The sequence below is a fragment of the Symsagittifera roscoffensis genome, chromosome 1 (genome assembly GCF_963678635.1).
Source record: "Symsagittifera roscoffensis chromosome 1, txSymRosc1.1, whole genome shotgun sequence".
In the NCBI taxonomy this organism is placed as follows: Eukaryota; Metazoa; Xenacoelomorpha; order Acoela; family Convolutidae; genus Symsagittifera; species Symsagittifera roscoffensis.
Genome location: NC_087062.1, coordinates 77,489,202 through 77,510,033, shown reverse-complemented (window position 1 = coordinate 77,510,033; position 20,832 = coordinate 77,489,202). Strand labels below are relative to the sequence as shown.

Below are 20,832 nucleotides of genomic sequence, written 5' to 3'. Positions count from 1 at the left end.
GAGCCATAATTCAATGTCAAAAAAACTTGGTCTGAGCCAATTACTGAGGGAAGTGCAACAAAATTTCTAAAGCGCAGAACAAAACGAAAAACATATATCGCATATTTTTCATTCCCATATATTTTCATTATGTTGTTTTTTCAAATCAGACATATAAGCTTGGCTAGTGTTAGAAGATTAAATTGAAATATACCAAATGAGCACTTTTATTTAGGTTAGAAAAAAAATTCTTCGTTATCATAGAACACCTTCGCTTGTGTAAATAGAATAAAAATTATAGAAAAAAAAGCTTTGCTTGTGTAAATAGAACAGTTGTATTACAAACAAAAAAATTGTACTGAACCTAAACTCGACTCAGCGTTCACTATATTGGAATGGTTACATTCCTATATCATCCTACTTCAAATAATCATATGACTGAATATCATAGCTATACAAGTCTTACTATAAAAAGCTAATTCGTTAGGATATTTTTCAAAATCCACGCCAATGAACTGCCCACAATTACAAAAAAACTGTTGTCGGAACCAGTGATTCAAATATCTTTGTTCCGAAATCTAAAATTGACTTTATATAGTCAACGCTACGCAATGCTCCCAAAAAGGCCCTGAAATTTCTAACATTGCAAAAAAAACGCAAACGGTACAACTGATCGATCGATTCCTATTAAATTTTTTGCTCAGACTTTGAGCTAATCTCAAGAAAAACTGATCGTCTACCAGCTATTGGATAACTATAAAAAGGCTGTTTTTATAAAGAAAGATTAATTTAAATTTGTAATTATTGAAATGACAAAAGGATAAGATAAAAATTATTATTACAAATAGAATAAGAATTCATATTTCTCTGAGCCTACCGGGTATAATAAATAGCCATGATTGTAATTTGAGCGTTCCAATTAATCTAAAGAAAATAGAGCACACTAAAAGATTGAAACACCTGACTTTAAGCACTTTTCGTTCAATGATTTACTCATCTTATCCATTTCGTTCTAAATCTGGGCGGTGGTTAGTTTCAACAGTCTTTTGAAGTAATTATCAATTTTCTCTTAACCTACAAGAAGACATAGAAACAAAAAAGCAGTTTTAAATATTGCACCGGATTGAAAAACAGCGCCTCATATGGTGAAGAAATCTTGGACAAAGCGAAGCAATTTCGTGTCTCTGATTGTAGGATTTCTGCTTAGGTGCTACCAATTGTCTAATTCTAATTCTGATCAGTCTGCGATTCGGTTGCTCAATAGATCTGCCCACTTTTCTGCATCTTTCGAGTGCTGCACTAGTAGAAAGTATTCTCTGTTCGTGAGTTGCATCTAAAATCAAACAGCAAAAAAATCATCAAAAATGCATATTGGGTGTCGAAAAATTGGAATCCGGATATATTTGGTTTTCTACTCCCTTCATAGATTTTCATACAATTTTCTCGAGTAGATGTGTGAAGCTCAATTTGAAGAAAATATGTCGTGAAACAAAAACTAGTGTTAAATTCGTGTTGAATAAAAAGCATACAATAGTTAAGCGGACGACCATTGAGCCGAAAAAAAGGTTTAATAGATTATAGATATTCATACGTTTGCCTCAAGTAAATGAGTAACGACGATGATGACGAATTTGAGGATAACATTTCTAGAGAAATGTCCTATATTAAATTGGTATTGAGTAAATGAGCAAACTTTCCACGCCCCCCTTTCAATTTCAGTTCTTTGAAAACTACTCACGTTGTGATAAATCAAAGAAACTTGGCAGGATGATCAAACTACCATTTGTGAACATATTTGATCGTAATTCTTTACATCGTAAGTCACAAGGTTGGCCATAATAACACGTAAAACAACTATAAAGACAGAAAATTTAACAGGTGGGGAAAGCATAACAGGTGGGGAAAGACAACAAAATAGAGCCAACCGAAACCTTTAATTAACGTGTTGATTTCATAATAAAGAGGCGACGCTGCGCTTTGCAAACATTAGCAAAACAACAGCAGCTCTATGAAAAGATACAGAAGAAAAAGAAATAAGCCTCGAATTAGTAAAAATTCTGCAACGTGTCGAATTCCAACCAGCAACCTAGAGAACAAAAGTCTCACGCCCTAACATGGGAGTAATTTCTTATTTTCAAATAAACTTAAACTGCGTAAGATAACATTTGAAAAAAAATTTTTTCTCATCGAAGCTATTACTGACTCAGGTAAAATATCAATGATTTCACTTTTTTCCGTTTTGAAGGCTAGCAATTTAATCGATATAATCCGTTTCAAGGTCAAATATCTCTTGGTGAGCTTTTTGCTTGGTAAAGTTTGAAACTGGCAGATTCCCAACAGGTACTTTAACGCAAATTTCGACTGTTTTGGATGTTTCTTTCATGCTGCAACACTTACGCAATCTAATTTAACGCAAAACTCATTTTAACTTAATCTCGGATGGTGCAAATCAGTTAACTTGCTAAAAAGTCACCTAAAATTGTCAAATATCTTACAAGAGGCTTTCAAACAAGCCAAAGACCAATTAATTCGAGCAATTGACGATCTACGCGCAAAACAAGCATGGAGTATCGAGGGCGCTGATATCGAACAATACAGAAAGTCTAACAGCGGTAATGCACGGTTTCCAGAAAAATGGAAATAGTTAATTTTCGGGACAAGATTGTTCCCGATGGAATTCGGAATTGAAAACAATCTTGCCTGGTGGCATAAGAAATGGCTGATGTACACACCCTGGCTACCCGCATAATTATCATTGGTTAAGCCTATCTTTGAGAGACAAAGCTGAAAAGTCAGGGCCGATGACTCCATCTAAACTCTACTTGCCAGGAAGCGAAGTTAAAGAATCCAAAAGATTGTAAGTGATGCGATGAAAACTGAAAATGTCAATCCAATGTATTTTCGATCCCCGAAGGAAATTCATTCTCATCGGACGATGACAGAACTGTGGTGCCAAAAGACGAGTGGTCAAACAATTTTCTTTTCGGCATTCTCCAATTCGACCCTCTTTCATCTGCAGCGCTCTCTTCATTTTCTACTACGTTTTCTCACCTCACAAAGAGTGCTTAGTAACCCTTGAAATGATGAAGCTAAAGATGCCAATGAGCTCCCAATGCTATGCAGCAAAAAAGCCACCATACGTATATACTACTAGTGCTAAGTGCGGCATTGAACCTCCAAAAGCATTTGGCAAAGATACCACCAAAAGTGGCGCTAATTCTTGCAACTTAGATGCAAAGAACTAAAGCTCGTAAGTGTAAAGAACCAGATAGAGTAAAGAGCCACCAAAAAATTTGTTCAATTAAGCTCGTAGCCTACAATTTTTTTTTTCCATTTGGCTCTTACCCTAATCATAGCGTATCCGTCAAAGTGGTTGGGCAGCACTATGTCGAACTTCTTGGGCAGTTGTATTGAGACATCTAGAATACTGTTCATCGGGATCTCCTTGTACTTGCCCACTCCTCCAAAACTCCCATCCGAATGAGGCTCGGCGAAACGCAATACATTCCTGCCTGGGAAGTACTCAACCAGCTGCTTCTTCCACTGACGCAAATGTCTCGTCTGTTTATACATGGTCACCTAAACCACAAATATTCAGTCAAATTAATCTGAAGCGTGAGCTTTGCAGTTCGATACTGGAGTTAGCCCTCTCTTCAACAAAAGAAATAAACATAAAAAAATCAAAAGGTAAACCGCGAAAAGTCAGCTTTGAGGGTAAACAAATTTGAGATGTTTTCTTTAAAAATGAATGAAAAAAAAAATTACACAACCTATGTAAGTGACAATCACTTCGTTCTTTTACACAAAAAAGAAAATTTTATATTCTTTGTAGTCAGAACATCACATCTAGAAGGTTATTTAAAATATCCCTGATCACCCAAAATCTCTCGCCCTTAAATTTTTGGTGACCAACTTGAAAGTTTCTAAAGATGCCCGAACTATACCTTCCAAAAAATGCTCAAAATGACATTTTTGCAGTTTTTCTTATAAACTTAGCCTGGGGAGCTAACCCTCCAGTTCCAGAAAAAAAATTGATTGACAAGGATATTAATTAAATAACAAGTTCACATTTGCGATGAACGCCCAGGCATAACGTTCAACCTGAATCTATTTTGCGCAATAGCTTCAGTAAAACTTGCCATGATTGAACTTTATCAGAAAAGTTTGCTTGAGAAAACTTTTCTCTAAAATCGTCACTACTGTAATTAGACAGCAGTCTTGAAAGGAATCAAATATTCTTTTCAATATTCGCTTATTCACTGCAAGTTGAAGAGACACATCTGATACTATCACCATGCATATTGAATTCCTATACTTTTACCTCGTAATCTGATAAATCACACTAACTTTCTCTGATAGAACTCGTTTGTTGTGGTACTTGGACATGGTATCATTCTTCCCACTCCTCCCTCCCCCTTCTGAACTGCTTCTCATTGCGTTAGACGATTGTGATTGCTCATTTGACGCTGTCAGAGTACCCTCATCTCTCGCAGCAGCCGAGTTGCTGTCACTGCTTCCCATTCCAGTATCGATAGCTCCATTCAGAGCACTAGTGATGAGAATTTCCACTGCAGGTGCTGCACTGCTCGAGCTCTTTTGGTTTGAGTAGCTAAATACAAAATAAATTTGATACACTAATTGGGATCTACAGCGCTGATCCAAATTATCCGAACAAAGTGAGCAAAATTTGAAACTTCAAACGCTTTCTTCTCAGATTGGGTTAAGGTTAAACAAAAATTGAAGAGAACGAAAGTTGCGTACAAATTCACCAGAATTATCATGATGCAAAATTCGAAGCCAAAATTTTACCAAAAATGGGCAACTTTGGCTTTGTTTATCAAAAATTACGCTATAACTACCAAATTATTTGGCGAGAAAGTTATATGTAAAAAAGCTTTTTACTCAGCCCAACAAAACTAGAGCCCAGCTAAAGCTGAAAAAAAAACCTGTTTAATAATTTTTAGATTTTTTGTACTGATGCTTCAAAATCTGTTAATTTCATTACTTACTTGCTCATTAGATTTGGGTGGGTACTTAAACTTTTTGTGTAAGAAAATTTAGGCATAATCATTTATCCAGCGGAGTGTCCCACAACCCGTTCTACTCGTTGAAACCAAAATTCATTGAAACCAGATTTGGGAGGGTAGAGAAAACGGTCAAAAAATCGGAAATTTGTTATTTCCGAGAGTCATAATATTTTATGTGAAATAATTTGGACGTAACCGGTTCTGCAGGGAAGCTCCCCACAACCCGTCTTTTCGATTAAAACTAAAACCTCAGATTTGCGAGGGTAGATTTTAAGAAAAAGTAAAAAAAAAAAAAAAATAGGAAACACTTTTCGAAGGCTGTAGAAAGTGGGGTAGGATAAAAGAAACTAGGGGAGTATGCAGACATACTGGGCGGACTTTCCATTGGTACCACCTTTGAAAATCCGTAGAGTAGTTTTTTAAAACAAAAATAAATTTTTGAAAAAAGTGAAAAATTTTTCCGAAGCATCTCAAAAAAAATAATTAAAAAAAACCCGATCCTATACATTTTCATAATATTCGTTTTCAAACGGAAACTTTCAAAAATCTATGTAAATAAATATACTTTTGGTTGATAGCCAAAAACATGTCCACCGACACTTGAAAAGAGTAAAGAACACAAGGAAACAGAAAAAAAACTGACTGCTTTTTAAAACAGACAATTGACAAATGGACAAGAGTAATGCACGCAAGGAAACAAAAAAAACTGATTTATGTTTCAAAAAAAAACTTCAACTTTGGAACTTTGAAGAATAAATTGTATGCCCTTAAGGCTCTGTGGATTTCACAAACATTTTATGTATAGATAAAATGAACCCAATTTGAGAAAACTGGATCAATAGGTAAAATGTGTATTTCGCTGAGAAACCTGATAATTAAACTCCATTTTCAAGATTAGAAGGCGCTCACATTTTTCGTGACCTTTACTTTGCTGTTCGATAGTGGAGTTTGCCTTCCTTTTAACAATGGAAATGCACTGAACTTAAAAAGAAATCACAAGTCAAACCGCGGAAAATCAAAACTGAGCGTGAACAAATTTAGACTTTTTCCTGCAAAAAAATAAAAAAAGTTACCAAGACCTATATAAGAGTAATCACTACGTTCATTACTCTTAAAAATTCATTTTTCGGCTCTTTTTCCTTTTCCCCCACCTGCAATTTTTTACTAGTAAAGTTACTCTTCGCATTGTCCGATGATTATGAATACTGACATGCGGACTAATTAGGATGTGCCAAACACATTTGGTCTTCATATTTAACCTTGTAAAACCACTCGTTGCACCATAAAATTGATGGTCGTGGGAGGTGGGGGGAAAAGGAAAAAGAGCCATTTTATGGTCTAACGAGTGGTTTTACAAGGTTAATTATGAAGACCAAATATGCTTGTTATGGCCTAATTACTCTGCATGTCAGTTTCACGACAATCGGACAAAGTGAACAGTAACTTCAAATATACAAATTTGCAGGTGGGGGGAAAAGGAAAAAGAGCCCATTTTTCTATAAAAAAATCTTTTTGCACAATTTTTTGAGATTTTACCCAAGAACCTTGTTGGGATGAGTAAAAGGCTCTTTTTGATATAACTTTTTCAGCCATTAACGAAGTAGTTTTAGTGTAATTCTTGATTAACTAGAAAAAGCAAAAACTATCCATTTTTGAGGTAAAATCTTGGTTACGAATTTCGCAAAATAAATTGCATCATGATAATTCAGATGAATTTGTACGCAACTTTTGTTCACTTCCCTTTTTGTTTACTATGAACCCAATCTGAGAAAAACGTGTTCCAATTCGTTACAAACAACGCGTTACAAACAAATGAGTTTCAAGGAAAAATATGATTCTAGTCACTAAAACATAATCTATGGGTGCGGCTTTTCTTAAATATGCTGTTACAGTTTTCAGAATATTTCGCATGATATTTATGCTATAATAGACTAGACAGAGGATAGCGAATATAATACTAACGAGAAAGAGGGTGACTTGACCATTGCGGATGTGGTTGCATTGATGCTCTCCTTCTTGCGTCTGCAGGGTCGCGACCATTGGGACTGACAGGATTTGTGCAGCATCACTTCACATATCACACACGCCACTCCTAAACACGGAATCGAAATCAAACGTTTCGGTCGTACCTAAACCAAGCTGCCTCTTTACAATGTTGTCCACTTATGAGGATAAAAACATGGTCTGAAAACATCATACTGGGTAAAACTGTGCAGCCATGATTGCTCGAGTGACTTTCTACTATCAGTGAATTTGAGGCAGTTAGTATAGTTGTAAAACGTCCACGTTAGTCTACCACAGCCTGACAGATTTCGGCTGCAATAGTGGCATCAGGTGAAAGTTCTGGACGCAATAAAACGACCTTGAGTCGCAAAAGAGAGCATCGCTCAAAAAAATAACTCAGTCAGAAATGTGGAGAAATAAGAGAAACGGACTACGCTCAGACAGGCTGGTTAACTTTTCATAGACACTGTGCGAATAGCAGAAACCACAATTATACATTAATGCTATATTTAATGCATGCAGCCACCAGTAAATGTCAAGTTTGAATTGCGAGTCCATGCTTATTGGAGAGTCAATGGTGAAAATAAAGAACGCGAAAGATGATTTTCTCAAATCGCTGGGTTGCGCTTCATTCGCCGATCATGTTAAGGAAAAAGCAAACTGATTCCATGTGATAACTGATAACGGCTCTTGTTATTATAGTCTTCGAAAACTTACAGTATTCGCTTTCAGCAAAATTTTTTAAAATAGAAGTATGTTGGCAAAAATGCTGGTGTTGAGTCGCTTAGATTACTGTAATGCAAGTTTACCAGATTACTTAGTGAAAAAATTACAAAAAGTTCAAAAGAGTGCCTGTCGATTTGTCTTCGGTTTGGAAAAAGAAACGAGCATCACGCCTTATTTACATGATTTGCATTGGTTCAATTTTAAAGTTTAATCTATTATAGATAAATGTCTTATCAGTCCACGTATCATTCCTTGATATCTCAATGATAATTTTCTTCAACCCGCTATAGTCGGAGATCCAAGACAATTATAAAACCGTTAGTAAACAGTAACTATGGAAAGTGAACATCAGATTCACTGCAGCACATCATTAGAACAGTTTGCCCAGAGAAAATGAATAATCAAATGAGAAAAAAGTTCGAAATGTCTGAAGACGCAATTGTTCAAAAAGTACTTCTATGAAAATCGTTTCAGTTGAAAAATGATAAAATGAAAGAATCTAGAAAATTAGGAATCCGCAAATTGAATAAAACCTTGCGAGCGCAAAATTTTCAACTGGAAACCACGTTCCGCCCCAAGCAACGCCTCATTTTGAACAAAATTGATGACAGAATTGAGTATGCCGGACTGGTCCCATGTAAACGGAATTTCTTTACCAAAATCCGTAACAAGGATTTGTACTGGCGAAACACTCGCGACAATCTGCAGCGATTAAGTTCTCAGCGATCTTGAGAAGGTACAGGTGAGAACGTCCTACTCATGGGTGGCACAAACAATTTATTCGACCGTGCAGGCCATTAGATCATGGGCGAGGTAGCAGCTGAGATTGAACAGGCTGTTTTAAAGCTACAAGATTGGAATTTGAATATTGATGTTATGTCCTTTTGTCGTGACTTTGAAAATTCGCTAATTAGGATAGTCAACAATTTCTACCGGAATCTGACAAGATGGCATGGGATCCTGTTTTTCAGAACCGTAAAGTTAAGTTAACGGAAGCATGTTTGCGTTGACGCACTTCATCCTACTGCGAATGGCGTGCGCGAGCTAGCGAAGGATTTCTTTGATGATATCAGGAAGATTGAAAACATTATTAAAACACTATGGCTGTGTAAAGAAGACACAGACGGCGCAGAGGAAATTCCCAGCTCCTTTTAGAGTGGGTACGTTGCTTTTAATAACCAGCTGAATTTACAGCGGGAAACCACTGACGACTTATGTGAAACTGACTGTATTTTTAACAGGACTGAACTGCAAACATCTTTGAATACAAGAAATTGGCGTTAAGATAACATTTGTGATGATGATGATGAAGGCTACAAGATCTTTTGATAGTTTAGTAAAGAGATACACAATTCCAAATTTAACGGGGAAAATTTAATTTGCTTACAAGCATATCCGATGAACCAAGTGCTTGCCGGTTTATGCTGTTGATTACATTGACAACGTCTGTTTTATCTGAATCCCGAATACTATTCGGTTTGATTACCAACAAGACATTTAGTTTAAATGAGTTTCTCATACCAGTTAGGGCAGTGGTGGATATCCTCTGTTTGCACAACTCGCAGTGCTCTGAGTTGGACTGGATAGGAGAAGTAAACTGGTGAGTGAGATGGGAAGCTGATTGGTTGTTGCCAGAAGACGCGTTCTGATTGGCCGAGGCGGATGAGAGACTGTGTCTTTGATTGACCAGAATGGCGAGCGACTTGTAGGCAAGATCCTTCAGCAGATTATCCACACTCACAAGTTTAGCCAAGTTGGGAGATCCGTTCTGAAGAATAAAAACATACTTATATTTGAGTGAAAACAAACTTTATGACTTTTCAATTTCTCTACAATACTTGGATCAATTACTTCTCAAAAAACACTGCCTAATCAATTGACGCATCATTTTGTACAATGACACTGTTCAATGGCACTATTCTGACATTTGGAATTATGTGCTTACAAACTGCAGTTTCTTCTGTGGGCATCGACTTCTGTAGTAGTGGTTGATAGTCTGATTGGGGTCGATGATCTGAAACAAAAGTGTGGTTGTTCTGAAAGTGTGGTTCCAAAGCGCAGCGTCGAAGAATTTTGGACTCGGTAAGTTTTCTTAAGAAGAATCAGAACTCTCAAAAAACGTCAGATAAATTTTTGTGCGATATCCCATAATTCAGTTGTGACAAAAACTGCAGTTCAAAATTTCTTAGAAATTTCTCAAGCGTCAGAACTTAAGAATAATCAGAACTCTCAAAAAATGTCAGATAAATTTTCGTGCGATATCCCATATTTCTGCTGTTTAAGTGTCTAAAAAATTTTCCAGCGTCAAGAAAAAAAAAATAAAATACTTTATCTTATATCAGATGCTATGACGGTATATTAGGTAAATATAAAGTCAATTTTTGATACGCTAACGCCTACTCGATCTACTTCACAATACAAAATCAAAAATAGAGTCTCCTGGAATTTTCTATTCAAATTATACATACCCCGTTGTCAATGGCTCGTTTCAAGAACAGAGAAACTTCATCTTGCAGGTTCACAGCAGACACGGAAGCATTGATCAAACTCTGCTGGTTCTCTGGAGTCCCCAGCTGTGGGTCCACCAGCGAACCAGTCATGAAGTTCTTCTGCTCCGGCTGATGGGGATTGGGTTCGAGGTCCAGTTCGTAGAGGTTGGCGTCAGTCAATGACTCCGGCAGGTAGAAGGACCACAATTCCAAAGCAGCTACTGACCAGTTAAGATAGAGGCATCCGGGGTTGGACACAAACTAGAAGCATGATGCAAGAAAACGTCAACAAGGCATTTTTACGCCGCTTTTAACCATGCTAATAATATCCGCAAAAACAATCTTCAAGTAAATTTTAATCGGCTTTCTGAACAGTTTTTTTTTCATAAGAAAAATATCACTTTGCAAGAAATTTTGAAGTTTATTTGACGATGGCTTCAAACAAGAACGCATTTGCATAAGATGCAAAAGTCGGTATATCTAAATCTGATAATTCACACAAAACAGAAAGAAACCAAATGGATCACCATATAATGAATCAATGGTTTTTTTTTCCATTTTCCGATAATTCGTTTTACAATTTTTCTAAACTTTTTCCGAACATTGACAGCAAAGGATTGGAAATTATCAATGAACACAAAGAAACCAAAAAATATTGATTTTCCTGAACATTGATTTTTTCTCCAATTTCAAACGTGAAATCCACTTCAAGCTGCAATTCAATCACGTTTTCTTTCTCTCAATTTGTGCTTGATACTTGATGGTTCAAAATACCTTGAGTAAATAAAAAAAACAAGATTTTAAAACGGATGCTGATGTATTTTTTTAAACTTTGATGCTAATGAGGGTATGAAACTTGATCTAGTAACTCGATTAACAATTCTCCTCTTGAATTTTAAAATCAGTAATCAGTAATATATTCACCCATTCTTAAAGCGGTTCAACACACTACAAACTGACCTCCATAAACACCAATACCCCCCCCCCCCCCATAAAGTCAACTAGTTCAGCAGGAAATGTAACGCACTGCATGCAGATGCAGAAAGCATGCTTCTACGCTGAAGACAGAAACGCATGTTTGAGGAATCTATTTATTAACATTGCTTCTCTAGACAAAGGTTATGTAAACATCAACCCTAGTTATACATCCAACTGTAGTGCAGCTGCATTTCAAGTTGAAGTACATATTGAACTGGGACTTCTTCAAGAAACTCTAAAGAATTAACTCGAAAGACCACAAAGGATTCATTTTCTTTCAAACATGAAATTTTGTTATTAAATTTATAGATCATTGCCTTGATCATCATCTGGATTTATCTAGAATACGATGAATCCAATAGTGATTCTTTTCTGAGGAATTTGAAACAGAGAAAACGGACTGAGGGTCAAGCAATAGAGTATCTTTGAAGTCCAAAATGGCTCACTTCGAACGCCAAAGAGAAGTTCGCGATGCAAGGCAGTTCAAACAATTACATAAGTTCAAATAAAACATCAAAGATTGATTCGATTCATCTTCATTTATATGGTAAAACCGATGATTGCACTAAGCGACCAAGGTAGGGATGCAAACACAATAACTCGAGGGATTATTAAACAATACACAGAGGCAAAGCTGCACTTCGCAAACGCAAGCAAGAAAAGCTCTAACAGGGTCAGGTCAAAAAGAGAAAAAAGGAAAGAAAGTAAAATATATAAAAGTTCTGCCTTGTGCCGGAATCAAGTTTACACTCTGGAGATTAAAAACCACACGCCCTATCATCTGCGCTTAACAAAAGAAAAACATTAGAAACGCAGCTAATTAAACAAAAATGTTGTGATGCAAAAGGTAATGCGAATAATTCAAAAAGTGTCTAAATGTCAAAAAACGACGTTTACCAAGATCATAGCTGATTACTATCAAAAAAAGGGAGATCATGCTTTTGCAGGGGAAATTGCATCTCCGTTTGATTTTTTTTTTCAAAATTGGCATGGTCGTTTCTGAGAATTGAAAAAATCCAAAAGCGGGAAAAAATTCGAAACATGGAGTTTTCCTAAATTCAGCATTGCTTTTATACAAGAACTAAAACACAATCACTAAAAAGACAAATTCCCAAGCGTTTGTTCTTTCGATTAAACCCTTTATCTCAGATTTAGCAAGGTAGTTCTCGGCAACAGCCTCCGAAAATGGTCTGAATTTCACAAGTCCAAAACTAATTTTCTACGAAAAAAGGGGCGTAGTTGCTTATGCAGAGAGAAAAATCCTAGTCCTTGTTTCTCCGATAAAAATTTTTCCTCTCAGATTTGGCAGGTAATTTTTTGAGTAGAGTAAAAAAACCTTCAAAAACGAGCAAAATTTTAAAAATTGTACTTTTTTCAAGGCTATAACTTTTTTCATAAAAAACTTAGGGCGAGACCAGCTGGATAGCGAATTTTCACGAAATATGGTCTTTCGATCAAACCCTTGATCTTACATTTAGCAGAGTAGTTTTAGTGAAAGGAAGAAATTTTCAAAAAAAAACGGCCAAGATTTCAAAATTCGGACATTTTCTAAGGCCAAACTCATTTTCTATCAAAAATAGGGGACAGCAGCTTATGCAGGAGAGATATCCAGTACAAGCTCTTTTAATTGAACCCTTAATCTCAGAAAATGAAAATAATCCAAAAAAAGGGGGCCAAATAATCCCCCGAGCCGGATCAAATCAATAAAAAACAACCACAGGTGAAATATGTTTTTAATTTGAGCTCAAGACGTTAATTTTCAGGCAGTATGCAAAGCTCCTTAAAAACGGTAGTTCAAAAGCCAACATTTGTCTCGAAGAAACCACATCGATAACAAATATTTTGCTAGTTTCTTCGGAATAATCAAAACTCAAATCGACAGAAATTGAATTTGAACGAAAATGCTTTTCTTCAAGGAACTTTTTCTGCAAAAAACAAGGCCTTAAGAAACGATTTAACTCAAGTGCAATTTTTACCGCTATTTGCACACTTTTAATGGAGTACGCAAACTGTTCTATACTTGTTACACAGAGTGGCGAAGCTGACTTCGCCAACATGCAAAATGAACGACAAAACGAGAAAGTACAAGAAAATAAACGGAAATATGCCTTGAAGTAAAATCGACTTTTCGCATGATAATCGATCGGCACGCATGACAAGACTTCTATGATACTTACACGAATATGCTTTGGACTATCCTCGAAAAGCTATAGCGAGCAGTGAAACACATTAATCAGTTATAAGCAAAGAACTCGGTGTCAAATCAAAGATTAACTCATTCAGCTTTTTTATATTCCCCGCAAGCATACATAAGGCAAAGAGGGTGCTAGGGATTTTAGCAGACCGGTTTTTTAGCAGACCGGTTTTTAGCAGACCGGTTTTTAGCAGACTCAGAACAATTATAAACTGTGATAGCTAACTTCAAACGCGGCATTGGCAACTAGCCTGAAACTATGTTATTTATTATGAATCTATGGCCATTTTAAATCCTAATCCAACTGATCTAACCACGTGATCACTTGTATCCAACTTTCATTTATAAAAGTATGTCAACTCAACTTTAAACAGCACAGTCTCTTCGTAGCTAGGGTAGGCTTTTGTGTGCCATATGGCCCCGTTGTCTATCCTCTCCGAGTCTCATTTTAAAAATTACTAATAACGATGAATTGCTAAATTTATGTTATACGTGACCGGAGAAATTTATTCTTTCGGTAATAGCTAAGAAAATAAAATTAAGGAAAAAGCGATGATTTCCTTCCTCAAGTCCCCACTGCTTGAACAATTAGACAACCAGAAAATGAAGATGTTGTTGGTAGCATTAATTCACTGACCCCTGTGAAGTCTTTGTATGTCGAGCAGGAGTAGTTGATGAAGTGAGGACTGGCGTTGTGCATGGTGTTAAGGAACCTCCACAGGGACTCCCTGCCTTCCTGCACAGCCGTCGCGTCATTCTCAAACAACGCCGCCTAGAACACAACACAGGATAGTTGGATCACAACAAGTTTTATGTAAGATTCGTTAAGAGAGACGAAAAAAAGAAAATGACTAGGAAGAGAAAAGTCAGAAAAACTAAAAAGTTCATATCAATGTTTCTCGCCAGCATGAGAACTTTTTCATTTTTCAAAAACGCAAGCGTAACACAATATATCACTCGACTCTAAAAGTCATTTATTTGTAGCATGTTTTATCATCCTCTCCCAAAAAAATAATGCTCTTTAGTTCCTCTCACCCTTTAGAAACATCCTCTCCCTGAATAGAATTAATCTAACTTCTCCGCTTCGCTATTAACATTTGTAAAATAAAAATGATTAACGCTGCGCAATTAATTTTTATGATTGGTTGAAAAATCAAAATGTGAATCAAGTTAACATCTTCAAAGCTTAACGATGGGGAAAGTTAACTTGGCCAGACTAACCTTAAATGAATTATCTTGTTCTTTTCCTCACCTGTAACTTTATCCTGTCCAGGTCACTGTTGCCGAGGAAGGTGGAGAACCTATTTGACATGTGGTGGTAGGCGATGGTCTGCAGAAAAAACGAGTTGAACTCGAATTCCGTCGGATGTTGCACTAGCGCCTGAAGCATTAATTTTGACTTCGTTTGATTCATTTGATGAAGAGTATGCTTAAAGTACGATTAGCATAGCACCAAGCCAACAGTTTGATTAAAAAATGTCAATATTACAGATATGGAACATAAACGTTCTTGAAACTATGTTTTCGCTTTCTCGAAACATAGACAAAGTACAATTGGAAAAATTTAACAAAGAGGCTAAGCTGCACTTCGCAAACATTGGCGAGAAAACTACAAAAAGCAGCTCTAAAAGAGAAATAAGAAAAATTACTAATCGGAATCCGATTCCTGGTGATTGATCATTATTCGAGACTGATTTTATAATTTTCTTATTTCTCTTTTTAGAGCTGCTTTCCAACCTCCGACCTTCAGATTTGGAGTATCCCATCTTCGCATCTGCGCCACGAACCCGAACTTCAACAAAACAGTTATAGATGCTTTAAAACTAGGAACCAGCTAAAGCGGGAAGTACTATATGATATTTTGTGCATTTGTTGTACTGATGCGGGATGAAAGTGGTAATTTCAAAAATTGAAAAATTGGGCTTCACCCAAAACCTTAGTTGGTTCTCCAATAAAATAAACAAGAGTGATCTTTTTTCAGAATTTGGAATTTTCCAAAGGACATATTATATTTCTTCCATACTCTGAAAAATTGGACATAACTTCTTATACAGGGGAGCATCTCTTAACTTTTTTTTCTATATCAAATTCTCAGATTTGAGAGGATAGTTTGTGAGAATAAAATAAAAAGTTTCAAAAAACATTCAAAAAATCGAAAATTTTTCCGAGGGCCATAAACTTTTGTGAAAGAAAATATGGGTGTAGCCGCTGATGCAGCGGAGATTGTCAAGATCCGTTCTACCCATTAAACCCAAAATCTCAAAAATGAAAGTGCAGTTTGCGAGAAAAAAATGGTCAAAAATCCCCCACGGACTTTTTTGAAGGCTGTAGAGAGTGGGGTTAGGGTTAGGGGTAAAACACAGAGATGAAGCGGAGTTTAGCGCCAGAGCACAAACATAAAAAAAAACATAAGTCGAAAAAAACTTAAGATTTTGAAAAATACTAGGGGAACCCAAATTTTCGTATGCCTCGATAAACAACATCTAGGGATAGCATAGATGTTGAGCACCAACCACTTGGTCACGCATTAACCACTCAGCCACAGATGCTTAAAAAATCACAAACACTAGCCACAAATAAAGCAGAGAACAGATGTGCCACCAAAAAAGTGAACACTTTTAATGAACACTTTTACTTGCAAGTTGAGTTGGAACAAAAGAAGGTTCTTACAAATACATTACGCTCTCAAGATCGCCGGCGCAAAAATGGATCAACGGTTAATTTTATTATTATACTAAGATCTTCACATAAAAGCAAAGCTGCACTTCGCAAATACAAGCGCAAAAACGCCAAAAATAGCTCCAAACAACGGAAACTACAGTAAAAGAAAAGAATAAGAACACACAGAAAAATATGTTGAGGATATCCAAACTCAAAAAAGAAAAAAAATACTAGTATCAAATCGTAGCACTGACTGTTGCGACAGCGCTACAACGTATTCGAAGTCTTTAATGGTTAAAAAATGATATAAAAACATAAGCAAAAATTTCGGATGTCAGGTACAAAGTGATATGTTTCTCAATTAGCAACGCATTATTCCGATCAATTAGCAGGCCTCGGTTCAATTTGAAGAAATTGAGCCGGCTGACTTTGCCGCTCGCTCACGTACTTAGGCCGCTTACGTAAAATCCCTAAATAGAGCCCTTTATGTATCCAAAACTAACCAAAGTAGTCCCAAATTTAAACCCCCTTTATTTCATAAAAAAACTATCGCAGATTAAAATATCTTTCGAGTCTGAGCTTTAGGCAACAAAATTTTCAAACTGTATAAAAAGGTTCCGTCAAACTGCAAATTGAGTAAATTCTGAACTTTATGTCAATTATTGCCGGTTAAGTATCTTATTACATGCGCTCAAGGCGTTGATATCTCCAAAAGGTTATGAAGCAGACCCTCAAAAGTTTGGATTTCGATTAACTGTACACAAAAACGTGACACTTCGGCTGGAAAAAGGACTGAATGTACAACAACACCATCCTCGCATGTGTTAAGATTGAAACCCAATTCTAAAACTAAACGCAATTCAACGCAATTCACGTTTTTTTTGGCGCCACTTGCAATTTTGTCTAAAGAGAGAACAATTTTCAAAATTTTTCTTGAAAAAAAAAACGACAGGACCTGTATAGATGAAAGCTCACTTCGATCATTGGACATTTCGGTTTATTTTTGACCAGACAAGCGGATTCTTTTTCTCATGTAGCTCAAACTTGCTACTTTGAAATTTGATCATAACAAAAATTAAAATGTTCGAAACGGTTTGATTGATATCAAATGAAGGCATACATCTGAAATGTTGTATTTAATTACTGATTAGCTCAGGTTTACAAAAATTTACCTGATTGACAGCGTCTAAGAAGAGGAGGAAAGTGGGACAGAATCCGTTGCTGGGAAAGTCGAACTGGCCCGTCTTGTACTTGAAGCGGTGACCAAAAGAGAGCCACTCCTTGTCCACCAGAGTGCAGAACCCGTCTACTGTCCTGTACTCCGGGTCCATCAGTAGCTGCGCCAGAGAAGTGACCTAAAGCAAAATAAACACATCCAACAACTCTTGAGTGTAGATCGTTGAGAAGAACCATTCAATTCTTTCAATCGATTATTGAAACTCAAAATGATGTACAAAGTCAAAATTTAACTTCACATGAATGCGAGAAAAAAAAACAGAACAATTATTCAAAACCGTTTAGCAGCTGGTTTGAAGCTATTTTGACGACCTGAAAAGAATTTACCACTATCCCTAACCGAACTATTTATCTATTTAGATTAAGCGTACTGATCATTTTGGCTAAAATTCCACAGAAATCATTTAAAGAAACTTGAGCGTCGCAATTTCCTTGCAAAATCAATGCAACCTGCGTAAAGACCCCCCCCCCCCCCCAAAAAAAAAAAAATCAGCTATTTTTCAGTTCCTAGACAACTAAAATCCATGCCCTACTTTGCATTCCCTTGGATTTACCAAAATTTTTATAGTAAAGTATGTCTAAATTCGGCTGGTTTTGAATTGAGTATTGCTCATAGATTAACTTCATAATGTTTAACTTCTGAGCTCATGATCACCTGAGCTGTCATGTCATTGTGATCCTCCAGGCACAACATGACAGACTTTCCCTGTGCCATGACAGTGACGACCTGCATAGTGACATGCAATAGCTTGGACACCTGTTGCAACCACTTGTCCACGTGTTCTTTTGGACTCTTTCCCCCTCCTGTGCCCGATTTCTCGTGGGATATCCCCATATCAACAGGGGGATCTGCACCCCCACCTCCATACTTGGACCTCTTGGGGTTGTCTGGAGGAGCGAGGGAGTTGAGCAAGTTGGTGAAAGAGTCGCGCAGCTTGCTCGAGCTCAATACTTCCACTGGCACAATCTCGGCGGCTGCTCCAATCGCCAAGAAAGGGTTTTTCTAAAACCAATAGTAATGATTCAACTACTACCAATTATTTTGAAGCAACAGGTGCTGACCGGATTCGAGCCTAAGCCCTTAGCCGTGAACTAGTTTTCGTAATCAGCAATAAAAATGATAACTGCACAAATGATTCAGTTAAACTAGTTGCTTATCGAAGAAACTCTATATTCCGATTTGATAACGCTTCTAACCGCGAAAGTCAAACCGCCAAAAAGTAAACTTGAGTCTGAACAATTTTTAAAGACTTTCCCTAAAAAAAGCGAAAAAAAAATCATAACGACCTATCCATGTGTCTACTACGTTCATCGACACTTAAAAGGACAGAAGTTATTTGTTTTTCAATGAATATCAATAAAATAAAACAATATCCAAATTTTTTTGAATTCCGTAAGATATTTTTAAAAACAAATCCAAAATTAGCTTGAAAAAAAAATGCCAAACTGCCGAATTCGAAAATTTAGCACGACCGGTTTTTACGTGTGCGACCAACTGAAAAGTTATGCATTTACATCCCTTTCCCCTAACAGCTCCCTGTAGTTTGCTGACCTTGTCTTTGACGTCTCCGACAAAGATGAAGAGACATGCAGTGTTTTTAGTGCCAAATGAGAAAGGAAGACTCGTTTGGGAGCAGATGGAAGAAGTCTCACTGCCTGGACTGAGCTCGTTATCGTAACCTAAATCCACCAAATAAGTGACCACACTATAAAATTTATTGCATAAAAATTTCATTAACGCAGTCCTATTGTCCTGATTTGTTTCGATGATTTCCTTGAAAAAAAAACAATACTTCCTTGGAAAAGTTGATTTTTCCAGAATGGAACCAATGCGTCTAACGACGGATAAAAAAGTTTATTTTTCTAGAACGAACACAATGAGTCTGACGACAAATTTTCATGTCCCATGGTCTCATCTTCAGGTTAAGTCGGTTAGATGTTGATTGCAATTGCTTGGAAACACTCAACTCGTAGTTTATGATGAAAAATTTTCCTTTCATGCTCCAAATTAGGCTCTGAGACGTTTTCAACATCTCTAAAACCAAGATATAATTTTTGGCGGGAAAAGTTCGATTGGAATAAACAAAATTTGGAGCCCACTAATACCTACAGTTTTTGTAGCCCTTACCTGAACTGGTCTGCTGCTGTCCGCCTTCGTAACTGTTAGTGTCGCCGTAGACCGGGTCAATCAGGTGATGGTTGCCGCCAAATTTGGACTTGAAAGGGCCACCTCGCTTGCTCTTTTGGACGCCTGAAATCGTTTTTAACATCATCATCAAAACAAGAAACCCTTTTGCAAGAAACCCTTCTATTATCACTTCATCAGAATTTAGTTCAATTTGGACTATGAAGATAGCAGCTGTTCGTCGATAGCTCTATGAATTGAATTCATCGTAAAGATATAACATATGTTTTCGAGAAAAATTAAGGGGCTAAAACAATGAAGCTCACGCAACTATACTACATAGCTTCGGTAAATACAGTTTCAGCATTCAGTAGTCAGGAAACAAAGCAGAACCCTAAAAAGTGATCTAAACACTATAAAGAAGTTTCGTAGTTTCTTTTTCTCCTTGTTTCTCCAATCTTCTTTTTTTCAACCCTTGTCAGCTTTTTTGCCCTCCCTGTGAGCTTGAAATCATCAAATAAGTGCTGTACAAGAGCCATAACACAGCCAATCGAAGATTGGAAAAGAGTAATGAACGCAAGTAACCATAAAAAACACTAACTTTCTTGAAAAAATCTCAACTTTCGAATTTCAAAGAAAAAAATAGATGCCCTTTAAGCTCTTTGAATTTCTAGAACGATTTATTACTGGCGCGTTTTTGATAACATTAACCCAAGTTGAGAAAACTGGATCAACAAGTAAGTTTTTATTCCGCAGGAAATCTAAAAATTAAATTCCACTTTCGAAACTAGTAATCGTTCACGAATTTTCTCGCCATTTGCACGTTCGTTTTTGGAAAATGCTATTTAAGTCACTTTCAGAAAAAGAATTTCAAAATAACTCAAAAAGTGCATATATACCTAAGTGCATCAATATTTTAAGACTTTTCCTGAAAAAAAAATCAGCAAGAACTATGTAAGAGTCTTCACTACGTTCATTACTCTTAATCAAATAATACGCTAAAATGTTACATACAGACACTTCTCAAACACTAGCGAGAACACGACAAAAAGGAACTCTGAAAAAAGCAATAAGAAAAGGTAGAAACAAGCCTCCAATTACTAAAACTTCGGCAGAGAACAGTTGCTAAGAAATTTCCAATGCTACAGATCGTGATTCTAGCAAAAGTGCCACAAAATAAGTGAAAGTGAACACTTTTATTTGCGAGCCAAGTTAGAAAAAAAGAAGGTTCGTACTAATAAACTTCGCTCGTCAGTGTAAATATCACAATGATCCGAGCACATGAGCGCTGCAAAAAATTTCAACAAAAAACAGCAAATAGATAACCAGAAAACGAGTAAAAGAAATGAAACCAAAAAAAAATTGATTCAAAATTTTTCAACATGATTCAAATTTGAAAAAAAAAAAAATATA

At 36.5% G+C, this 20,832-nt stretch overlaps 1 protein-coding gene across 10 annotated transcripts in view; it reads right to left on the bottom strand.

Moving 5' to 3' along the window:
- Positions 1 to 772: 772 nt before the first annotated feature.
- The window catches only part of LOC134849435 (myotubularin-related protein 13-like), a 66,648-nt gene continuing 46,588 nt past the window's right edge, over positions 773 to 20,832 (bottom strand). For 9 of the 10 annotated variants that reach the window (XM_063866509.1, XM_063866518.1, XM_063866510.1 and 6 more), the window contains 14 exons: positions 19,423 to 19,545; positions 18,847 to 18,974; positions 17,950 to 18,297; positions 17,231 to 17,413; positions 14,650 to 14,778; positions 14,035 to 14,169; positions 13,381 to 13,410; positions 10,205 to 10,486; positions 9,682 to 9,750; positions 9,258 to 9,504; positions 6,969 to 7,098; positions 4,327 to 4,588; positions 3,325 to 3,558; positions 773 to 1,312 (listed from right to left, as the gene is read on the bottom strand). In XM_063866509.1, the coding sequence (XP_063722579.1) occupies positions 1,217 to 1,312; positions 3,325 to 3,558; positions 4,327 to 4,588; positions 6,969 to 7,098; positions 9,258 to 9,504; positions 9,682 to 9,750; positions 10,205 to 10,486; positions 13,381 to 13,410; positions 14,035 to 14,169; positions 14,650 to 14,778; positions 17,231 to 17,413; positions 17,950 to 18,297; positions 18,847 to 18,974; positions 19,423 to 19,545 (2,396 nt within the window). In that variant the 3' untranslated portion in view covers positions 773 to 1,216. The remainder of the gene's footprint in view (positions 1,313 to 3,324; positions 3,559 to 4,326; positions 4,589 to 6,968; positions 7,099 to 9,257; positions 9,505 to 9,681; positions 9,751 to 10,204; positions 10,487 to 13,380; positions 13,411 to 14,034; positions 14,170 to 14,649; positions 14,779 to 17,230; positions 17,414 to 17,949; positions 18,298 to 18,846; positions 18,975 to 19,422; positions 19,546 to 20,832) is intronic. The other variant, XM_063866516.1, reaches the window with a different exon arrangement.